Consider the following 19,325-nt stretch of genomic DNA (forward strand, 5'->3'; position numbering starts at 1 on the left):
TATACCTTCGATGAAGTCCAGTAGGGAATCGGCGCCGGAGGCGCCATTATCCTGTTGATGGTTAGAAAGGCTTTTATCCAACCACCAGGCCTGGACATGGGGCTCTTCACCCCTGTCCTGTCTGAGGGAACCCAGCGGTAGACGGCCATATCGATTGACTGGGCCAGACCGGGCCGTGCCGCGTACACAGCGCACCGTCCCCGAGTCTTAAGTCACCCGCTATAAGTGTCAGGGACAGCGCTAACTGCGGGGAGCTTGTCTCATATTCCTATACTGTAACCGCCACTGTTCCGTGCAAGGGCCGCCAATCCAGCAATCCGGAACTGATGACGACCCCCTTTGTGGAACGGCGTGGCGGACTTTTTGGACTGGGTTGCAGGTTACTTGTTCCATCCCCACCCCGAGTGAGATAAAAAAAAAACAAAAGCTCACCCAGGGAGACCTGCTAGAAGGCCTGGTTCGCTACTCGTTCTTAGCCTGTCCAGATCCACCTCTGGATGTTTCCACCGGAGGGCCACGCTGAGGCGACGGGTAGCTGGAAATCCTCCGGGATTACATATACAGCTTTTTCGGCCAATTAGCATCCAGAAAGTTTGACGATGAAGTATTCATTTTTCCCCAGTAGGCTACTATACATTTATAAATGGTGGCCGTGTGAAAACCCGTGTTTCAGACTTCAGTGTACAAAACAAACGCGAATAATTCTTTTGTTCATTGGAAAGTGGGACCTGCGAAAGTCAATGGACCACAGTACACTTTGTTCTTATACCAAAGACTAAAGGCACTATTTTCTTTTCTTAGTAAGTTGTTTGGCACGAGAGATAATTTAATTCCGAGTCCAAACCTCCCGCAGGACGACGGGGGATAGCATCGGGCAGGATATGAACCCTGGACCATTGAGACGATCGAACTACAGTCCAGAGCGCATACCGCACGGCCAGGCAGCTATCCATACTTATAATTATGTGTCAGTGTGATTGGATTAAACTCCAATGTCCAACTTTCAGACCTTGCGATCTAAAGGACAGATGATTTTAAGATGTAGAGCTGGGTGAACTCAGGGGCGCCCTAAAAATCTCGAAATTCAAAATCTCAGTCTTCAACAAGATTCGAACCCAGGAACCCAGGGTCGGAAAACAAGTGCTTAATTAACCACTCAGCCACCGCGCCAAATGGTATTGCAAGGGATAACTTGGTGCTAGAACAAATTACAAAAGAAAAACTGCATTCGCGGGTAGTCTTAGAAAGAATTGTATCGATTGTTTAGTACCTTAAATAAAAACAGCGCTTTCGTGGGAGAACAAACAAACCTTATGCACAGAAGAACGGTCAGTTTTTAGACTAGGTTGAGATGCTTGACGAATTCGACCCAACCATTCAAGAACGTCTTGGGAACACATCAGATCCAGACGTTAAGGTTTAGAGCTTGTGTATGTTTTGTAACAAAAGTAAGGCCTACAGCGTTAGAGGCGGACGATCCCGTTAGCGTGACCTGGTACGATATATATATGGTCTACCCTTAGAGCTCAGGGCCCCGCATATGACATTCGCCCAGGGCCCCGCGCACTGCTAGGGCCGCCTCTGGTCAAGCTCTTCCGTTTGTAGCACAAAATACTTTGAATGTGGAAGAAAGCGTTACTCTCACTGTGTGATTTATAGAAATAAAAACTAATAGGCAACTAACTGGTGGTAATACAAGATATTAGATACGATAATCAACCACCATGCATTGAGATAGTGTTAAAATTATAGCCAAATTATGTTTTATTACAACTCACTCTGTCTGTCTAAAGTTTGTGTACACGTTATTTGTCCCACACCAAATCTCCGATCAAGCTGAAATTTGGCACAATTATTTCTTTTACCTAACAACACAAGAATCACTATAAAAAAAAAACAACAAACAACAATTTGTTAATTAACTATTGGTAATCTCGAGCAAGGAAAGATATTATACTTGACGGAAGTGGTGGTATAAGTTGAATTAGTCCCCTTACAGGTCGCCGTTTTAAAGTAATTTTGATACAAACAGAACATAACAGCACAGTCTTCTATAGTCATAAGCATCTCATTATCAGAGTTCTTTAGTATGTCGGCTTGGGGAGGCGTGAGCCTTGAGTTCGAATCTAGATCTAGGTCGTTCCCTTTTTGTGTTTATGTACATGCTTATTAAAGCCGATTACGGTAAAATTAAACCTCTATGTCCCTTTCTTCCTCCCCCCCCCCAATCGCTCAAATTTCCCAACTGGACCAGATAAGTCATAGGATCGTGGCGTATGAAGAAAACTAAAGCATGAAATAGCACTAAACAAAAACTATCGGTGAAACTATTTTTCATTGCACAGACTTATTGGTGTTGGTCTATTGCAAATGGAATGACATGACTGATCCAAACTGATTGATACGATTACACTTGGTGTGTTTTTCTTATTCACTTGACAATAGTGAGATTCAATTGAGCGTCCTTGACATTGTTTATCGTAAAATAACTTCCTACTGTAAACTACTGACCCTTTGTAAACTAATGACCCACTGTAAACTAATGACCCACTGTAAACTAATGACCCCCTGTAAACTAATGACCCCCTGTAAACTAATGACCCCTGGCTGTAAAATAAATAAAAAAAATTAAAAATCCTAATTTCCTAGAGAACTGTAATCAATATGACATTCACGACAACATGTTTGTAAACAAATGTTTGTAACATATAGTATTACGAGCAGTGCACACCAACTCCGCCTATTGATTTGTTCCCAGACTTTATATTGTTTATTTTTGTCGGAACACACCCCCCCCCCTTCTTTTCTTTTTTTTTTAAATTGTAATCAGCGGGCCACATTTTAACGATCAACCTAACATACTTTGAATTAGTGTATCTGTTGCAATGGAATTTCATGGCCCGCTCTCTCTTTGCCATCTCTCTCTCTTTCTCTCTCTTTCTCTCTCTCTTTCTCTGCGCCCCCAATTTTTTGAAAACCTGCTCTTAGTCATTTTTCCGACATAGACTTTAGAATTGATTTGGAAAGACCCGCTTCATAATGCGCCCCCGATATTTACACGCACTTATTTATTTATTTATTTATTTTTTGTGTGTGGGGCCCGCATACATTTCTTCATACCATCAGTTTCAGGTCTAGAGTAAAAAACAAAAAATGCTTTTTTTCGAAGGCCAAAATTGAATGCCACATTGCCGTCCCTTTTCTAATTTTATTTTTTTTCCCTAAATAAAAAAGAAATTTCAATTAGGTTTTATTTATTGTAATCGTGTATTTGATCCTTTTGAATGTATCGAAATGAAAATAGATCTAGATTTTTTTTTATGCTATAAGGATTAATTTCATTTTCTTGTTTAGCAAGTGTCTAAAGAGATTTTCTGATTGATAAGATAAGATAATTTTTTATTGATCCATTCAAATGGAAATTCAGTTCGACTACAATTGACAACCTCAGCGTAACTACTGTACAATAAACAATATAGATGCAAATACGAACAACATTCACACATGAAAACTCATACACACTCATAACTAGCTCTTTATAAATTAGACTTTTATGCCCAAACATCCTGAAACCGGGACCCCGGTTCAGAAGCCAATCTCTTTACCGCTCGGCCACTGCGCCTCCTATTGGGATTAGTTTTGTTTTTATTTAAACTGCGTCTTAAGGGGAGCGGAAATGAAGTAGCTTATATTAAAAATATGTAGACATAGAAAAAAAAATGCTTTGAAAATACGCAATTTGTGTGATATTACTTATGCTTTATATATAGATTGCGGCCTTTTGGGGAAATACCGAAAATAAAATACAAAGGTTTATAAAAAAGCTTGCAGTATTTCCGCAAATAGCGGTGGTCAGGCTGCAAATGATTCCGTACGTCAGTTTAAGGGATCGTTTTATCAATAAGTCAGTGGTAACTAGCAAAGATATAGTAGATTTGGGCATCACCATTACAGTTGTCAGACACTTGCCCTTTTGTATAGGTCTATGTTAAGTGTTACGCGAACGTTCAGAGCGCGCGTCGCCAATGACGCGTAAAACCACTGCCCCCTTTCTCCCACAACACGCCCTAGCCCTAACCACTAGGCCCTAATACCTTAAAGGTCTTTATGTTGTTATATCATATTATGAAAGTAATAATAGGATATATTGACAATTCAACATTATAGACCCTAAATATTAACAGAAGGTAGGTCTTTCTTTTTGTAACAACGAATGTAAGCCTACTTTTTAATTTATTTACATTCATAGTGTTATTGTTGTTGTTGTTTTAGATTTAGAGCCTAAACTAGATATAAATTCGATTTCACTTATATCTTTTAAATACTGTGTATAGATATATCATATTTCACTCTAGTTCTAATCCTTAACACTTCGAACGCTATCTTGTAAACACCAGAAGTAGACCACATCTAATTCGGAACTATCGTGACGATTGTCGTAAAAAGAATTGCCGAAAACAAAACAGAAAAGAGCGACATATCTACATCTAGTATCAAGTATTTCAGATAAATCTATATTTTTTAAGTATAATTATTTTTGTGTGTTTATCTGGTAGATCTATAATACGTCGCTAAAATGGCCCTGATTGCTTGATTTAGATCCAGATCTATGTTGCGAAGCAAAATGGGATCTTTCTCGTATCAACAACAGGAAGTGAATCGAGGTCTAAAAATAGACTGCTACGCGCAGCGAGAGAGGGGAGGAAGCAAAGACGCCAGTGAATAAACGACGCATGGTTTTCTCTTTTTCCGCTGCGTGACCTAGTTAAGAAAACCGCTTCGCTGGAGTTGTTGATTTCTGTGGTAAAATGACTTTTTTGCGTATGAATACAATATAAAAAGACATCAGGAACTAAAATATATAGATATGGATTTCTAATGTAAAAATCAGCATTGAGTAAGAATTTCAGTGATGGGTGTCGAAATTTTAGTTTCCTTTACAATATTGCAGACTGCATTCTTTTAACTCTAAAACTTATTTTGGCAATACTGGAAAATACAATTTCGTAAAAACAAACGTAGCTGAGCGCCATTGGACAAAGGCGAAGACCACTATGTGGCGCTCGGATATGCGTTTCCGCTGAGCCGCAATGGTTTGTGGGAGATGTGGGTTGACAAAATCCGCCATTTTAGTTCCTTCGTAACTTCCGTGTTAGTGTTATGGTAAAAAAAAAAGTATACCTCGTGTTTGAATTAATGACGTAGATATAGATTACTGGCGTAAGTAAGATGTCACATTGATATAAACAAGAATTATTTTAAGTGTTTGAAACAGTCTACATTTATATAGATATCTAGAATATGTAGATAGATTTATAATTATATTTTTTTATTTACATTTATTTGATCTACCATCTACTATTACTATGATCTAATCTAGATTCTAGAATATTCTAGACCTAGAAAATATCTAGTCTATCATTTTGTGCCAATTTCATTGTATTCTTTCCTTTTTCATACCCGATAATATATATCTACTTTAGCACTAGACCTATAACACCATATTCTAGATTCTAATCTATAACTAAGATACTATCTAAATCGTAAAAGGGGGCCTAGAGCTTGATGAATGAATGAATACTTTCTCATGATGCCCGAAACAATTGCTCTCCCTTTCTTATTAGATCGGATTTAATACAAATGGACATGAGCGTCTGTGCGTGCTTTGTTGTCAACATGTTTTGTTTGTTTGGTTAGGTCACGTGTCTAGCGACATTTTTTTTTCCTGACGCATTTTCACCCCTTTGACTGATTTGTATACGTAGCCCTATCATTTGGAAAAGTCAAATGTCATTTGTAGGAATCAAAGTCTCTTGTCCATGTATTTGGTGCCTGAATGTGAATGGTTTGAACTAGCTCGGCGATATCGTTTGCTAGGACAATACTGTATTCTGTTTTCAATGTGAACTGTTCCGGCCGATTCCAAGACGAGTATCGCGCAATCCATTGGTCATAACACGCTGTGTGAAAAGTGAGACTATTAAGCATAAACACAAGAGATTCGCGGAACGTCTATGACCAGCTCTCACTCTTCTTATATCTAAACCTTTTGGGAAAGATACTAGATACAATATCGAGATATCCAGAGAGTCTATGCTAAAGAATTCTGTGAAATGCGAAGGATGCGTCTTTTATTTTTTAACTTGCAAATTAGCTGAATGTATTATATATTGATGTATGTAAACGGGACATAGAATGTTTCAACGCTGTAAAGCCACAAGAAATGTCCGCTTAAAGAGTATTCTGGATCCCAGAAAGGTGGACCAGTAGGAAAGAAGCCGAAAACAGCGTCGTTTCTAGTCATGTTAAGTGCCCACTTGTGAGCATGCATGGGCTTCACGGATCAATCGCCAGTTGAGGTGTTGCAATGGGAAATGATTTTCTTTGGAGATGTAAAATGTCATTACAACTTCGCTGAATGTTGTAGATTCAAATGTTGGGTTCATCTAGAACAAACAAAAAAAGTACAACAATACTGTTGGGAATTGGCATATTCAACAACGAATGGCCCAAAGTCCAATGTTACAGACAGGAACTCAGAGAACGAAAGCAGTTTTGACTCAACACGTGTTGGCTTAAGAAACTGGAACCAGCTTCTTTCACGTGTGGAATGTCTCGTCCAAGTAGAGCCTACCAATTACGTCCTTGAAGACAGTACAAGGGATCAGCAGCCACTTTGATTTACTGATTTAGCTGGGGTCCTCTACGCAGCAAAGTGCGGATCCAGAGTTTTTTTTTAAAGAGAGAATTATCGATGATCTGAACCTTTAACTAACAGACAAAAAAAACTGTAATTCGGAAAAAGTCTGGTTACTCTAACCCCGGGAATAAGAAACTGTCAATCTTTTAATGTCGGAAACGCACCTCAGACAAACCACAACAACCAAACATAATTGCACTTTAAGGCTGTGCGGAACAGCTAACCAGACACCACGCTACTTTTTCAGAGAGCTCCGCAACAAAAAGGTGGCGGGACGAACAAGAAACCTGGGCATGCGCCACTGTGATGCACGTGAGCGATGTTTCTCTGGAGTATTGCTCTATAGCCCAAAATATTAATTTCAAAATGCTCTATAAGCCAATTATGTGATGAACCTTAGTTTCTTTGACGGAACGCGACCAACCAATGTATTGATATGTGCACTTAGAGATCATGAATTCATTTTACGCACATGTTTATTTTTTATAACGTAACAAAATGTAAACTAAATCCGCGTTTCTTTTATTTGATAATACATTGAATTGTACATCGAAGAAAAACGATTAAAAAAAAAAAGAATAATGCAATTTGGTGTTGGGAATGTTCTGTGGCATTTTTACGTCTCCAGAGACGATCTTTTCCCTTTGCAACTTCTTGTGTGACTAAAGAGGCCAATCCTTGATACACAGCTGCGGTCACAGGTTGGGCATATGTAATCACCAAGCGCCGTTGCATTTTCACCCTTCTTTCTGCTTCTGTTGTGTATGACATCTTCAATCTGTGACCCTTCCTTTATGCTCTCTCTCCATGTGGATCTGTCCAGTGCCACCTCTTCCCAGTTGCCAGTGTCGATTTTGAAGAGCTTCATGTCGCGTTTGCATACATCCGTATAACGTAAAAGTGGGCGACCAGCGGCTCTCCTGCCTTCTATTAGATCGCCATACAGGATGTCCTGTGGAAGTCGACCTACTGGCATTCTACGAACGTGGCCAAGCCAGCCAAGGCGTCTGCTGCTGATAACAGAGCGGATGTCCTGTCACCCTGCTCTTTGTAGCACTTCCTCATTGGTTATCTTATCTTGCCACCTTATTTTAAAGATCCGCCTTAGGCATCGGAAGTGGAAGACATTGTTGGGAATGTAATGGTTAGCATACATAGCGAAATCAGCGTCAAATTTAATTAACATTTAGTTCTCCCCCCCCCCCGGCCCCTCTTTCTTTTTTTTTCCCGCATTTATTCTCGAGAAATGACTATTGAAAAATGTACTAAGGTCACGCCATCAGAGTACAGTTCATGACAGATACAGAATTAGATATAGTTCATAGACCAGCCACTCATGTTTTAGTTACGTACGATATACGACGTTTTGAATAAACTGAAACATAAAGTAGAAAGTAAGGCGTGTGTAGGTATGTCCCGAATAATAATCAAAACCGTTTGACCAGTCTTGATAACACTTGGCGTAAATGTCCCTTAGGTCATGGCGGAGACCGTATTGTATGTTTTATGTCTCTACCACAACCGCAGGGCCCTAAACACAGACAAAAAGCACCTAATTGTATTTCTATTAAAATATTAAACTTTTTTCAACAAACAGGGTAAACCCGTTTTAATAGCTAAAAAAGAAACGTTTAACAAATCGGGGATAACCCGTTTCAATAGCACATTGTATCTAATATGAAGGTATCGGCTTAACGGGGAAACCAATCTTCGCAATTTACTTTTATTTTCCTGGCGAAAGGAAAATAAAAACTCGAAAGTAACATTAGTGATATAAGGTACATTATGATCTAAATGACCATATATAAATATATAGGCCTAAAAAAAAAAGGGGGGGGGGGGGTTATGTAGTCTGCGCTAAATATTGACAATCTAAGCTTTCGGATAACGACTAGAAATAGTCACTACACATTTGAAAATTAAGCTCGAGAAATCAGCCCACGTGATTAGGTGACTAATTGAAATAGATTGGTGATAGCAGTCTTTGGAAATAAGACCTTATTCAAACTTATTATTATGATGTATTCAAGTCTAGTCTAGTACCTCACGAGATCATGAACTAATATAAACAATCGATTGAACACATTGAATGTTATCGTATTTTACAGTATTTCGCTACTAATGGATGCTGTTACAAAGCTTCGGCTAAAGGCTAAAAGGCTTACTTAGATCTAATGGTTCTGGAAAACGTGAAGGTCTAATTAGAACTATAGTTAACTAGAACTCCGAATATATCTGCTGTATAGTCTAGATCTAATCTAGATGTACCATATCATCTAGTCAATCTAGGTCTAGACCAGGTTAGATCAAGTCTGTCTAGACTAGAATTTCAGATTTAGATCTAGATCTAGTAGGCCTAAATTCATGGTCCAACACATATATATAGAATATAGAGGCTATTAGTTACTGGTGCATTTTTTGTTATATTTTATAATGTAGCCTTCATGCATTTTTTTTTCTTAAATGGTTTGAGATTTCCATTTTTTAAACATAATCAGCAATAGCGGTAATTACAGTATGAAGACATTCCATACAAAATGATATTTTGATAAACAGTGCAGTTTCCACCATTTAAAATGAAGTCTCCATCGTGTCTTCGGGAATTCCAGGATATCTTAGAATGCGCATCACGCTGATAGTCTCGCGTTGTGCAAGGCAAAGAATGTTGGATAGAAATTTATTCGAGTAGACCGAGTGACTTTTAATATATGTCAATTTGCATGATCATTTAAAAGTTTGAATGTATTCAGTTATATTTTTTAAATATCATTCTTTAGAAAGGGCGCATTCCTTGTTCCATATGCTAGGGCAAAGTACTATCAGAGCATGGAATGGGTTGCCTGAGTCAGCCTGAAAAAAAAAAACAATGACTGGGCAGAGTTTAAGTCATTGATTAACATGCATGACTAAATGACTTAGGGAAACGCGTAGGGCGTAATCATCTTTTTTGAAGTAACGTCTGTAATTTATAAGATTATAAATATAGATATGCATACACTTAAGATAGGCCTACTAATTAGCGAGAGATCTATTGAGTAGGCAAGACCTAATCGCCCAGGTTAGCGTGGTACGCGGGTTGAAATGGGTCGTTTTTGGAGCCAATAGAAAAGCGAAACAGAACCACCGAGCCCATTGCACTGGTAGAGATGGAATAGAGCCTCAACCAACTTATCACTATCCACACACAGTACCTCAAGAGAGACGTTTTTTTTTATTATGGATACTTGTGTGGTTGTTGTGGTACTGAGAGGGAATATTGGAGAGTTTCCCCGCTGTGCTCGGCCTTCGGCCTCGCCTCTAACCTTAACGTCTTGGTATACGAGCCATCTATAATAGGATGTTACTAGTTCACATCTGCTTGGATCTTTTCCATACAGAAAAGTTAATTCAGACAGGCCGATGGTAGCGAGATTTCTTGGGGCCATTGAGTTCCAATAGTCTTTGACTCAACTCTAAAGACAATTATGCTACAAAGACCTACCCGTGTCGTGCTCACGGCTCAATTTTGGTTGTAGCTAACACAAGATTGTAATTGATTTTAATGTTCTATTTAGTTGTTGTCCCAAATAGTAAACTTGAACCCGTATTGAGGTACGGAGACATTCTATCCATTTTCTCAGAATCGTGTTTTTCTTGAAGTAGGCTAGATGTAAACGTCTACAGAACAAGTTTGATGCGCTCAGATTAACTAAAAGTGCTCTTAGGATTGAAGGCATTTCGTTCACACCTGTTCGCGCTATGCTCGTGTCACTCTGTCATAACGTCGTGAGTTTGACCTGGGGGGGGGGTATACCTGATGACTCTTTCTGTTAAAGCTAATACAGAAAGCTATAGATGCATTATTTAGTTACTGGTACTTTGAGTTTAATGCATATTAATGTATCGATACTTTGTGAAACTGATGATCGAGGGTTATTGCCGTGGCTTAGACAAAGGAGTACTTTTAAAGGCGCGTCAACGTGATTGAATGACGTCATCCATTTATGTCTTAAATTTTTTTTAAATAAGGACTTTGAATTTAGGAAATAGATCTACTGACTTATTTTAGTTGTAAAATTAAAATACTTCTAGAGTGTTCGAATGGCGTTACCCGGCACTGGATCAATAAAAAGATGATGTTGTGTGAGGATCCATTATCGATTTCTTTTTTTAAATTATACTTTTGTAAACATCTTATTTCAGGTGAGACAACTCCAGTCTTGTCAAGAGCAAACAGATGAACAGTAATCTGCTGACCAAGCCAAAAGAAAGCAATCCTTTGTCCCACTAATGGAGGCCGGGGCGGAGCTTCCTGTTCCTGCAACCTTCACCGTGGAGAAAGGAGAGGGGGACAATGACGTCATCGTCATCAACGACGATACCCTCGATCCCGTGACGTCGGCATCGTCAACACTAAAGGCGTTGGCGAGTCACGCTTGCAATGACACACCAAAAGAGAGTTTTGTTGTGGGCTCGGCGCCTGTGAGTTCAACACCGGCCACTGGCAAAGGAGTTGGCCGCCCCATCTCTCTCTTACCCTTCCAGCTTGTCCATGCTCAGGCTGTCAGGCTGCCTTCCAAACCATGCCATCAGCCTACTGTGCGGTTAATCTTGCCAGGACAAACAATCGGTACCCAGACTAGAACTCCTGTTATTTTGACAGCCAATAGATTCATAGCCCAACCTACTGTCCCTGTGATAGCCGCAGATCCTTTCCAAAGTCTTAGCAGAAATAGCCTTGTTCCTGTTACTCAGCTCAAGGTGAGGGGTAGTCCTGCATAGTCTACACTGCATACACTTCTCTGTTAAGTCTTCTAACAACTTTCTGTTGAATTTCTCTCCCCTTGTTGTCTTTATACATATCTCTACTAAAAGAAAATTTATGTGGCCTATAGGGCAGATAATGTAAAGGTCATCTGTTTCTGAAGCCATATGTTGACAAGGGTGTCATGTGACCAGCACAATGACCAACGACCATTACTTTCCCCATCTAATGTCAGGTATCCATTAGAGTTAACTCTTCTGACCATCTAAAATCATTTGATAATCTACTAGATATTCTGAAATACCCCTCAGTTACAATAAAATATTTTAATAGATTCACTATTAAAACTATTGTCAACCACTTCAATAAAATTCATATTTTTAATAGCAGTGGCAGCATTTTTTCACATTCAATGATTTCATTTTTTTTTTACAACTTTAATGCATTGAGATTTGTAAATTTATATATTTTTTTGCTTTGAAAAGATTTAATGTGTTTTTAAAGATTATATCTACCAAGTAAGTTTTTTTTAAAGTTTTTCTGACATCTGTACACATTCAATATACTGTTGTTTGTAAAGATTTAATGCACTGTGCTTTTAAAAAATAAATGTTGGCTTTCCAAGATTCACTTTAAATAAAACAGGTCAGCTTGTATCTAACATTTCTACATTTAATTGATTAATGTCCATCATTCATTTAATCTGCAATAATACAAAGATTGAGTGGGGGTTACTTTTAAAGAATGCATCAAACTCTACTTTACAAATACAGAACAACAAAATCAGATACCCAGCACAACTGATAAGAAAATGTGTTTCTTATGGCACTAGGACAAACACAAAGCACTAGAAATGTTACTAAGTAAAAGACATTTTTTAAAAAAATTAACATCATCTTGCAGTCCCAGATTGTTCACAATTGAAACTTCATATTGAGACTCTTAATACCAGTGGTAGATGAATACATTTTCTAGGAAAAGCTTTAATCATCTTTTTTTTTAATTGAATGAAAAAAATCTGTAGATTGTAAGAGAAAATACTTTAGAGCCTTAATTCTGCTGGTTGGGTTAAAGTAACTAAGCATTCACAAATCTAAAGCAGTGTTTAATGTTCCTCTAGGCAGTGTTTTATGTTCCTCTAGGAAGTGTTTAATGTTCCTCTAGACAGTTTTTAATGTTTCTCTAGGCAGTGTTTTATGTTCCTCTAGGCAGCTTTTAATGTTCCTCTAAACAGTTTTTAATGTTTCTTTAGGCAGTGTTTTATGTTCCTCTAGACAGTGTTTTATGTTCCTCTAAGCAGTTTTTAATGTTCCTCTAGACAGTTTTTAATGTTTCTATAGGCAGTGTTTTATGTTCCTCTAGGCAGTTTTTAATGTTCCTCTAGGCAATGTTTAATGTTCCTCTAGGCAGTGTTTTATGTTCCTGTAGGCAGTTTTTAATGTTCCTCTAGGCAATGTTTAATGTTTCTCTGTGTTTTTCTTTGGTCTAGGCACCTGGACAAAGCAAAGGCCAACAGATATCAAGCAACTTAATACCATTACTGCTCAAGTCTAAAGAAAGCATTCCACCTGCTGGCATGCAGCCAGCAACCACAGAACAGAAGGGCCAAGGGAGGTCAACATGTCTGCCAGTCCCAGCAGCAGCTGCTCCTACAAGTGCCCCAGAAAGATCCCAATGTGCAAATAATAAACCAAGCTCAGAGTCTATAGTACTGGTGTTGCCCTATAAACAGCAGCAGCCTGATTCATCTACATGCCTCCAGCTTAACCATCCAGTCACAACAAAAACTCTCCAACAGAAATCGTCGACATCCCAGGAGACCAAAAAAAACACCAAAGAATTATATTTTATTCGAAAGGGAAAACAAATATCACAACTTAATAACATTAAAGTAATCACAGGGAAAAACGCAAACAAATCCTCCTCCCAAAATGTGTCTGTGAACAAAGCATTTTCTCATTTTAAAAATATCAGTCTCTTAGCCGGAAACAAATTGACAGATACTTCTAGAAGTTTGAATAACAAACTCCAAACAACAGGGCAACAACCAAATGGTCTTGAGCCATGCGTGATAGCAGGAAATGAAATTCACAATGTTCTATCCAATACTGAGACAAATATCAATGCTGTTTTACCTCAGAATGTTAAAATTGTCACAGTTGGCAAAGATGGTATTGTCAACACCAGTAGTTCAAAGTTTGCATTAAGTAATACACTTTCCCAATCGTCATTACAGAGTAATGTCTTAAACAAAAAAATGAAGGTCTGCTGTCTTTTGCAATATAAGCGGAAAAATAAAGGGGTTTCCAATTCACAGGTCTGCGAAAAGCACCCTTCAGAACTGAGTCCTGAAAGTTCTCACCAAGCCAGCAACTTGATACCATTATTTGTTCAACCGACTGGGACCTTTGGATTACCAAAAGCTCCTATAATGCTTCAGACTATGGAGAGCACTCCACTTGTTTCATTACCACAAACCATTCTTCCTCTCCCCATTGATCAGTTGGCTGTCACAAAAACAAGCACGTCAACTGTGAGTTCTTCCGCACAGACCGCTGTTTACTTAAAATCATTATTACAGAAGAAGTCATTCAGTCAAACTGTGTCAGCTTGTGATACATCTGGACAGAAACAACAGATACCAATACGTATTGTCCCCAATACATTTCCACCTTCCACCAACGTGAGGTTAAAGACTTTTAGACGCAGGAGAGGTGGAAAATATATTGCGCATTCAGTAACACCAAGTACAAAGAACCTCTTGGAGTCATTCATCCATGACAAGGAAAGCCGAAGTCTGACTACAAACGAGAGCAATGAGAACTCTTTGGTGGCTAACAACAATTTCAAGGTAAATAAAAACGACCCCCAAAGCATCCCCCCAAAAGATGTTTATTTCACGACACTGAGAACAGGCAATGGCCAGGTAGCTGTCAAAGTCATACACCCTCATATTGATGTAGAAAACGATGAAGACAACCAGATGCCTTCGTCCTTTGCGAATGCAGTAAATGATTCGCCTTTGGCTGATGACATCACAATGAATAGTTCTGAGACTCTGGGGCCAATAAGCCAAGAGATGACTAGTTTAAATTCACCAACTACAAAAGAGCAGCAGGGGGAGGAACATGAAAAACGCATTAAAAAGTCTGCCAAGCTGGAGAAAGTTGTGGCTAATATCCTGCGATCTCATAAAATAGATGAAAATACATTTTTAAAAACTACAGAAAATGTTACTCCAATAAAGAGTGTCGACTCAGATGTGGGTTTTAGCTTTGAAGGGGAACACACCCAGAGAGCTACTCTTGAAGACCCACTGGTGGCTACATTGCAGGATATAAATGAAAGCACCAAAGAGGCAGACAGTTCGGATGAGAATGAAATGAATCTAAAAATATCATCAGTATTTTATTTTAACCCTGACTCCCGCAAGGTAGAGCGGCTCAATGATGAAGAAGAAACCAAATGCTCAACATTTAAACTAGAAAATGTTTCTTCTTGGAAAGATGCCATCACACCATGTTTTGTTGTCCTTGAAAGGCTATCATTGTCTTTAAGTCATCCAAAAGAAGTAACCAGGACACAGTCCCAGTGCAGTACACACTGCAGGAAAAGAACTCTAGACTATTTGTGCAACTTGAGATTATTGAGTTGTAAGAATGTGGACAATGCAAAAGAAAATCCTCAAAACAATCAAGCCTCAGTCAGTGTTGAATCTAATGTAGATAGTAGTTTAAACAAAGAGCCTCCTCAAGCTTTAACTGACCAGATCCAGTTAGACGAAAACAAAAATTGTCAACTTGAAAAAATGACAGAAAATCACAGTTTTGATTTAGAAATCTCTGCAGAAATCAGAGCAGATAATGCCACTAAATCTGACAGTAACTCTAAGTTAGCTAGTCTAACTGGTGATTGCAATGCAGCTTCGGTGTTAAAACCTTTGATAAACCTTATTCCAAATTCTACTGACAAAACTGATGTTAGCGACTCAATCCTGCAGCTAAATAAGCAGTTAAATATCCTTGTGCGTCCAGAACATGGCAAGGAATTGATCAGTGCCCCACTGCCATCTCTACCACTGAAAGAAAAACCTGTAAAGAAACCTGTTGTACAAAATGACAATGTGACAACAAGTCCACCAAGAAAGACTTTAATAAGTTTGCTTAGCCCCAGTCTGTTGACTCCAAAGACTGTCGACAAAACACCAGTGGAGGTGTTGTCTTCTCCTGATGGATCCACCTCTCAAAAATGTTTCGATTCAAAAGAATTTCAGAAACTATTGAAAGAGCTCAATGGTCAAGTTGAAAGAAAGAGGAAAGAAATGAAAAAACTACATCAACTGAAGAAAACAAGAATTTCAAGATGCAACAAAGGAGTTGTCAAAGCTAGTGTTAAAAGTAGTGGACACATCAAAGACTCTCAAATGAAAGTAGCCCTTCCTTTTACCACCATGAAATCACACACTTCACAAAGCACATCAAATTCTGAACCTGTAACTCGACCAGTGAGTGTCACGTTGAACCAGGAAAGTAATTCCCCCAAAACACCCAAACCACAACCTGGCACATCAGGAGGTCACTTAACAAAAAATGTAACCTCAGAACAGACAAAAGTATTTATATCGCCAGAAAAAATAAAAAACGCTATAGAGTCTCTGAGTAAATATCTTAAAGCTACTGGGACGAAATTAACTGTAGACAATAATAAATATTTTTTGTTAAAAATTGACAGCCAACATGTCCTTGTCAAGATCCCTCAGGACTTCCCATGTACTGTCAGCTCAGACCCTGTACCACCACAAGCATCAACCTCCAAACATATTCACATACAACCTAAGCCAGCCAATGACCAGAATCTTGAATCACAGAAATCACCTACATTTAGAACTATACTGCCACAATCTCAGCGTAGTGCCACACTAATGGCACTAAGGACTCGGGTGAATGAGAACAATTCAGGGGACAAAACAGCTGAAGCTTCTAAACCTTTAGTAACAACAGCTTCTAACAGTGACAGTGCTACTAAAGTAGACCTGTCCCATCTTCCTCCAAACACTTCACTTCTACCACAGAGGAGAAAGAGGCACACCAATTTAACAGCTGAAGAAAAGAAAGCTAAAAGAGCTAAATTAGAAGCCAAATACCCTCTGCCCCCTGGCGTCATTATAAAATCTGAACCTGATGACCAAACTGTTTATGCTGTTGATGATAACTGGACTGTTACTTCTGAATTTCAGGCAGTTTCAAATTCTGATTCAGCCGAAAGTGGACAAGGTGAAACTCCTATGGAATGTGACAGTGATATGGTTGACCAACTGGTCAATGAAACACGGCAAGAAAGTGCACAAAGGGCCGGTCAACCTGTCGACCGACAGAAAGCTGATGAGACTGATGAGCCACCGACTCTCTTGTCTGTAGCACCAGTGTCTCCTGAAAATGTTGGCATACCTGAGGACAGTGAAGTGAGATATGAAACTCCCCCATTGCTACAGCCTATGTTGCCAGTGACTTCAACCACTGCTGATGACCACACAGCTGAATCAGACCAACCAGTGACCGCTGTCAGCAACCTGACCAGTGTGTCCAGCAGAGAAAGAGGTTATGTTAGCAATCTCAATAAATCTACACCCAGTGCAAGTCAGAAGCCAGTCTACCAGAACAGTAAAATAGAGAAGCTTAAAGAACTGCTGAAAAAGAAAGAAATGGAAATAGAAGCTTTAAGAAAAATGAGATCATCTCTGCCAAAGTTATAAAAACAAGTTCATGCTAACAACAGTTTCTATTTTTGTTTTAAATGAACCGCCTAAGCCTACCTCTATGATTGATTTATGGTCAAACAAATTGTGAAGGTGTTGATTGTGTTCAACATTTGTTAAGATTGTTTTTGGTATTATCCAATGTTTATGTATCTTTAAGATTGTAAGTCATTGTTTATGTTCATTTAGCTTATACTATAATTATCTTAAATATTTAGAATGTCAGAATGTTATTCGGCCCTGCCTTTGGGCTACTTTGACTTGTGATTTTAAAAGATTTTTTTGTTTGTCATTTACTGGAAGGGTCTATTCAGCTGTAAAGAAAACCTCCACATTTATAAAGAATACATACTTGTGTTGATATTGTGTTGATAAATCTTTTCAACAGTGAATATATCATATTTGTGAGCAGAAAGTGATCATTATATCTAAAGTAATTTTTGTGTTTCTAAAGATATACTGCATTATTTGTTTCAATTGTTTATATTCTATGCAAGTAACTTGTACTTTAACACTACTACTATTAAAGACTGTCAAATGTTGTTACTTTGAGGTCTCTAATTATAAATAGCCAATCATTATACAGAACTTGACTCTTTCAGTGTGGCGTTACTCTCAGGGAGTAAATCGCTAGCGCTTGTGAATGCCGCATACTCTCAGCTAGTAACTTGACTTGGTATATAATAATTATTTCACTCTCTTTTAATGCTCAACTTTAAATTACAAGACTCTCTTTTTTTTTTCTGGATGTGACAGAGTGATTGTTCTTTGTTTTGGTAGTAAATCGGATGCAGGACCAACATTTTTTTTTAAAAAGACAACATTGTGTTAGTGGTTTCTCTTTTTTAGTTTATTTCACAGTACCAAACAAATTTAAACAGCACTATTTCTTAGTGTTTTTTAAAAATCTTTTGTGAAATCATAAAATTTAAATAATGGATTTATAATTAAAAGGTTAAATCTTCAACTACCAGGGTATAACGATGATTTTTTTAATGAATTTTTAAATAAAGTTCCTTTTCCTATTTTCTTGAAAAATTTTTTTACTTTTGTAGCCAATTTCAAAATAAAATAAGTTTAAATTATATGATAAAATTTAAAAGTTTTTACCCTGGGAAGACTCAATTTTTTTTTATCAAAATAGTTTGCACTGAAAGAGTTAAAGAAAAAGATCATATAAATCAGATGGTTTGTTGTTAACCAAAATAATGTTTGAAAATAACTGATAACAGCGATTGATACTTCATAATGGCATGTCCCTTGTTAAAAACAGTACATTGTGTGATAACCTCACCTTCTAAGCATCTTTTCACTTTGTTAAGTGCATTTGCAATGTATCTTGCTAATCATTTTGAGGACCAGCATAGTAGGCCTTCCATTTCATTGGAACATTTTTTTAAATCAAGAAGTGTAATAATGGTAGCAAACCCCTCAAAATGTTATGAAATATTGTAGCACATATTTTTAGATAACATAATTAATAACTAGACACCTTAATCTATAGATTTTACCTTTTTTTTTTTTTTTGACTCAGATATGTTAGAAATTGCTCACTGGAAGCATTTTGGAGTACTTATCCCCTCGTCAATTTTTCTTAACAACCATTGATTATTTATGGTAACTAAGGCTTCTGTGCATTCTATTTGAAGCTACACTGTAAAATATGAAAGCTAACAGTCAATTAGAAACTGGATAATCAGTGTTGCCATTTTGGACCCTAATTTCCATTATGGCTTATTTTTTTTATACTTTGGTCAACCTAATTGTAAGGTCACTTTAATTATGTAGAAAAAAATATTCCTAATGCAAAATTCAGAAAATCAGGCTCCCTGAGTGGTTTCCTACCTTAACTCTCTATCAATTTATTGTAAGGCATTTGTAAATTATGTGCACTGAATTAAAATCAATCTTTTAAGTGATCAGGAAACATATCATGATTATCCCATCTAACCACAGTTACAGTTTATAAGACTAGTTTGTGTCTTTCTATTCGTTATCAGACAAGATTGGTTTATTTGTTTGAGAATACTTTCAGTGATGTAAAATACTGTACATAAACATTTACACATTTTCTTTCCTTCTATTACTTTCACATTTCTATATCCACATTTCTTTCCTATTTACTA

The 19,325-nt window shown here is 37.8% G+C and overlaps 1 protein-coding gene across 1 annotated transcript; it reads left to right on the forward strand.

Annotated features, from left to right (window-relative positions):
* The first annotated feature begins 5,077 nt into the window (after positions 1-5,077).
* On the forward strand, positions 5,078-19,318 carry LOC106055347 (uncharacterized). The gene is made up of 3 exons (XM_013211564.2): positions 5,078-5,220; positions 10,883-11,440; positions 12,934-19,318. The coding sequence occupies exons 2-3, from the start codon at positions 10,970-10,972 to the stop codon at positions 17,194-17,196; spliced, it is 4,734 nt and encodes a 1,577-aa protein (XP_013067018.2). The 5' UTR covers positions 5,078-5,220; positions 10,883-10,969; the 3' UTR covers positions 17,197-19,318.
* Positions 19,319-19,325: the final 7 nt, after the last annotated feature.

This window comes from Biomphalaria glabrata, chromosome 3, assembly GCF_947242115.1.
Source record: "Biomphalaria glabrata chromosome 3, xgBioGlab47.1, whole genome shotgun sequence".
Classification (NCBI taxonomy): domain Eukaryota; kingdom Metazoa; phylum Mollusca; class Gastropoda; family Planorbidae; genus Biomphalaria; species Biomphalaria glabrata.